General features: G+C 55.5%; 1 protein-coding gene across 1 annotated transcript; it reads left to right on the forward strand.

Annotated features, from left to right (window-relative positions):
• Positions 1-585: 585 nt before the first annotated feature.
• Positions 586-4,137, forward strand: DGCR6L (DiGeorge syndrome critical region gene 6 like). The gene is made up of 5 exons (XM_049764664.1): positions 586-769; positions 859-1,019; positions 2,196-2,296; positions 2,955-3,095; positions 3,451-4,137. Exons 1-5 carry the CDS (start codon positions 660-662, stop codon positions 3,532-3,534), a joined length of 597 nt encoding a protein of 198 aa, XP_049620621.1. The 5' UTR covers positions 586-659; the 3' UTR covers positions 3,535-4,137.
• Positions 4,138-4,589: the final 452 nt, after the last annotated feature.

Here is a 4,589-nt window from a genome sequence, read left to right on the forward strand (position 1 = left end):
TTAAATATTCAGGATACAATGATTTTTCATCAACATAATGAATGAATCATATCAAAACTTCAGAGTGTTGATCTTTTTCTCTTTCATTAAACACTGTTTTTGTGTTTTTGGCATTGGGGGCCATAAAGAAGAAGTCAAGACAATATTACCATCCCTTCTTAAAAAAAAAAAAGAAAAGAAAAAAAGAAATGATTTGTAGAGGGTCAAAAATAACTATGCCCCAAGCTGAGTTGAGAAACTGGCCCTTTTTTTCCTTATGTTTTCCTTATTCATGCCAAGAAGACAACGTGGAGGAAAATGAAGGCCCGTGGTGAGGAGCTGAGGACCCACCATCACCAGAGAGAACTCAAACTAGGCACTGACCCTGAGTCAGGTCTCAAGCGCTCAGACCCTAAGGTGGACTTCCGGTTACAGATCCAAATCTCGCGCTTTCCAGGTCCCGCCCCGGAAGTCGGCCTTTACGGTCTCGCGGGCGGGGTCGGCAGGTAAAACCACGAAGACAAAGCGTGACTTTCCATCAGAAACCCGGAAGAGGGACGGGGGGGGGGGGGGTCGTCGAGCGAACCGAAAGTGTCGTGAATCAAGGGGGCGGTGCCGGAAGTGTCGTAAAGCGCGCGAAAAGCGCCGCGCTCCGCTAGGACTTCGCGGAGTCGGGCGCCATGGAGCGCTACGGCGGCGCCTTCGAGGAGGCGTCGGACGGGACCCGGCAGCAGGAGCGCCATTACCAGCTGTTGTCGGCCCTGCAGAGCCTGGTGAAGGAGCTGCCCAGGTGCAGCGGGATCCCGGGCAGGGGTGGGATGGGCCTGGAGGCTCCCCCGGCGCCCCGCGCTCACCCTGCTCCGCCCCTTGCTCCCTTAGCTCCTTCCAGCAGCGCCTGTCCTACACCACGCTCAGCGACCTGGCCCTGGCGCTCCTCGACGGCACCGTGTTCGAGATCGTGCAGGGGCTGCTCGAGATCCAGCACCTCACCGAGAAGAGCCTCTACAACCAGCGCCTGCGCCTGCAGAACGAGCACCGAGGTGCGCCGGGCCGCCCAGCAGACAGACACAGACTGGCAGACACTGGCAGACGACAGACACACAGATAGACACACAGACAGGCACACAGAGACAGACAGAGACAAGCACACAGACAGGCACAGACACCAGACACACAGACAGGCAGACATTGGCAGACGACAGACACACAGATACACAGACAGGCACACAAAGACAGACACAGAGACAAGCACACAGACAGACACACACACAAATAGACAGGCACAGACAGACAGACACAGAGAGACAGACAGAGACAGGCACAGACACACACACATATATAAACAGACAGACACAGAGAGACAGACACACACAGACATAGAGACACAGACACAGACATGGCTGTCACCCAGGGATTTCCCCCTGGCAACTCTTGACTCGTATCGCGAAGATCTGTATCGGCTGTGCAGACTATTCCCATGTGATCTTCTGCCCCTGAGCATGTTCCCATTTGAGTTAGACATTTAGTCTTCCAAGTTTCATGAGCCTCACTGCTCTCAGGTCTCTCTCTCTCTCTCTCTCTCTCTCTCTCTCTCTCTCTCTCTCTCTCTCTCTCTCTCTCTCTCTCTCTCTCTCTCACACACACACACACACACACACACACACACACACACACACACACACACACACACTCATGACAGGTTTGCTGGGTCATGCCTTGACCCGTCAGATAGATATTCCACCTTCAGGTTTCTCCCAACTTCTCATTTAGAAAAGAAGCATCTAGAGAAATTGAAAGAATAGTCTAAGGAAGTCTTTTTTAGCCCTAAATCTATGCAGCATCCTAGACCTCACCAAATCTCCCATGTTCCCATAAATCACAGTGGAAACTCCTGTCATCCATAGCCAGTGACAGGTCAGCTTCAAGACAGGCCACTGATTTGTTGTTTAGCAGCATTACTGTCTTCTACCACTAGAGGCCAGTGATGCCCTCCCCTCTTGGTGACAACCGAAAGTCTCCAGACATCCTTGAGGCTCAGTGCTGGAGAAAGGACTTGCTGACTTGGGTTCCAGCCCCGGTTTGTGCCTGGAGCCTGGCAGGTTTCTAGCTCCCATGCAGGGCTTTGTACAGGTGGGGGACTTTAGAAGGGGCGACATGTCAGGGAACAGGTGCTCCCCACCCCCATCTGCTCACAGCTTCTATGATCTGGTCCCCAGTGCTCAGGCAGGCCTTGCGGCAGAAGCACCAGGAAGCCCAGCAGTCCTGCCGGCCCCACAACATGCCTGTGCTGCAGGCAGCACAGCAGCGGGAGCTGGAGGTAGGTGCAGCCTCCTGGGCCCAAGGGCCCAAAGGTAAGGGAACTGGGGCTCAGCCAGGAGCAAGACCTGGTATGTGGTTCTTCATAGAGGAGACAGGATGTTGAGGGTCTGGACTGGGAGGTAGTGGAGGCCTGAGTTTTCCTCCTCCGCATCTGCTCCCCAAGACTGACCTTCATGGGGAGGGCCAGGACAGGTTCTAAACAGCGACCATAGTGACCATATTTGGTGTGCAAGGACTATGGTGTGGTGACAGATAGCTGGCGTGCCTGTAGGCAAGCCAGAAGTCTGGGGAGGTGAACCCCCAGCATTCCAAAACTGTGCATGGGGAACAGACATACACGGGCTCAGAGAAAACCGTGGTGGGGCCATTGTCTGGCCCAGCTGCTGATGGTCCCAGGCTGTCAGCAGTGCCAGGCATGGCAGAAGAAACCTGGAGGGATAGCTTGGGGCAGGTTTGCCTGCAGGAATGCCCGAGGTGCATCTGGATGTGAGGGCTGATCACAGAACTGGAGCTGCGGGGAAGCTAGGAGCTGCCAGAGGGGTGGCAGGCCAGAAGTTTGAGTTTAAAGCATTAATGAACTGGGGGTGGAATTGGTGCTGAGGCCCACAGCCCCCTTACTGCTCTTATCACCTCCTATGTGCCCCTGGCGATCGCAGGCAGTGGAGCACCGGATCCGTGAAGAGCAGCGAGCCATGGACCAGAAGATCGTACTGGAACTGGACCGGAAAGTAGCAGACCAGCAGAGCACGCTGGAGAAGGCTGGGGTCACTGGGTTTTATGTGACCACCAACCCACAGGTCAGTCCCAGAACTGCCCTGCCACCATCTGGTGAAATGGGAGTCCCAGAGCCCTGACTGCATGTGGGTGTGGGGAGGACATCAGAGAGGCTGTGGGAAAGTTCTTGTCTGTGCCTAGCCCAAAGGACTGTCCACTCACTACCCCTGCACACCCCCCTGGGCACCCTGCGGAGGTGGGGGGTCTCCTTTGGCCCCTCCTGGGCGGACCCCCATCAGCTTCACGGAAATCAAACCATGGGTGCTTGCTGGGGTCTGTTTAGCCGTCAGGCAGACTTGGTGCTGGGTTTTTGGGTGAGGGGGTGGGTAAAGGCCTCTGGTGTCTCCGTGGCCCTCACAGCAGCCCCTTTGCGCTCAGGAGCTGACACTGCAGATGAACCTGTTGGAGCTTATCCGGAAGTTGCAGCAGAAGGGCTGCCATGCTGGGAAGGCAATCCTGTAGTGGTTGGTCCCTCTGTCACTGGCTGCCCTGCCCATAGAGACTGGAACACGGGCTCATTGCACTATGGCCATGAGCTGCTGAAGCAGCATGGAGTGAGTCTTCATCTGCCACCAGCTCCAAGCCTGCAGGAGGGGCTCCCCTCACCCCCAAAATGGACTATGTGGACCTGGGCTGTGCCCGCCACCCACCCACCTTTATCTGGATTTCTGGGAACAAGTGCAAGGATAGTTTCATAAAGGGAAACCAGCCCAGCTGCCCTAAGAATGTGCTGACGGTTCTAGCACTTACTGAACTACCACGTCTCCACCTCAGCTAGGCCCCAGGCCTTGTGCCTGTCCTGGCTTACCCCTGCTTCAACAGGGAGACTCGAAGGCTCACACCCCACATACCCAGAGAATTAAGATGCTCAGTGTGGCCTGCAAACGTGACTGTGTGTGTGGTGTCCAGGGCCCAGCCTGGGCCTCACCCACTAGCCCTGACCTATAGAGGAACCAGCAGATGGCATTTCAGAGAAGCCCTGGGACCACATGCTGCTACTAGGGTCTGTGTTTGGTCGGCCGCAGCGGGGTTCACCAGGGCAGCGGGGGTGAGAGGCAGCAAGGCTGGGGAAGAGACTGGGGGCGCCCACACTAGGAATATATTGTCTCCACTGGTATCACCCCAAGTTATAGGATTGGCTGGGTTGAGGACAGAGTTCTGCAGACACCCCACTGCCTTCACTGGCTTTCCTGGCCACTCCCTCTGCTGCTAACCCCTCACACGGGAAGGAGTTTGATGTGTATCTGATTGAGAACCTCAAGCTGCAGAAATAGTGGTTTATTCAACAGGACGCCGCCTGAGCCTGGCCACAGCCCACCTATGCAGTTTGATGGCCTGTGGGAGTGGGGGCCTGTGGGCATGGGAAAAGTTGTCCTTCACGTCCAGGGAAGTGGAGTGGGCATAGATGGGCCAGATCCACTTGTTCAAAGCTGTTCCTGATACTTCAGTGCCTTTAACAGGTATAAGGTGGCCCCACCCAGTCACACTTCCAGGTGGTCTCATGAGTCTGAGATTGG

The sequence above is a fragment of the Suncus etruscus genome, chromosome 17, assembly GCF_024139225.1.
Source record: "Suncus etruscus isolate mSunEtr1 chromosome 17, mSunEtr1.pri.cur, whole genome shotgun sequence".
Classification (NCBI taxonomy): domain Eukaryota; kingdom Metazoa; phylum Chordata; class Mammalia; order Eulipotyphla; family Soricidae; genus Suncus; species Suncus etruscus.

Bases quoted from the DNA above. Each gene is read 5' to 3' on its own strand.
- DGCR6L (XM_049764664.1), top strand. From the start codon at position 660: ATGGAGCGCTACGGCGGCGCCTTCGAGGAGGCGTCGGACGGGACCCGG. The intron at 770-858 runs GTGCAGCGGGAT...TTGCTCCCTTAG, and splicing joins CTGGTGAAGGAGCTGCCCAG to CTCCTTCCAGCAGCGCCTGT. The intron at 1,020-2,195 runs GTGCGCCGGGCC...TCTGGTCCCCAG, and splicing joins CCTGCAGAACGAGCACCGAG to TGCTCAGGCAGGCCTTGCGG.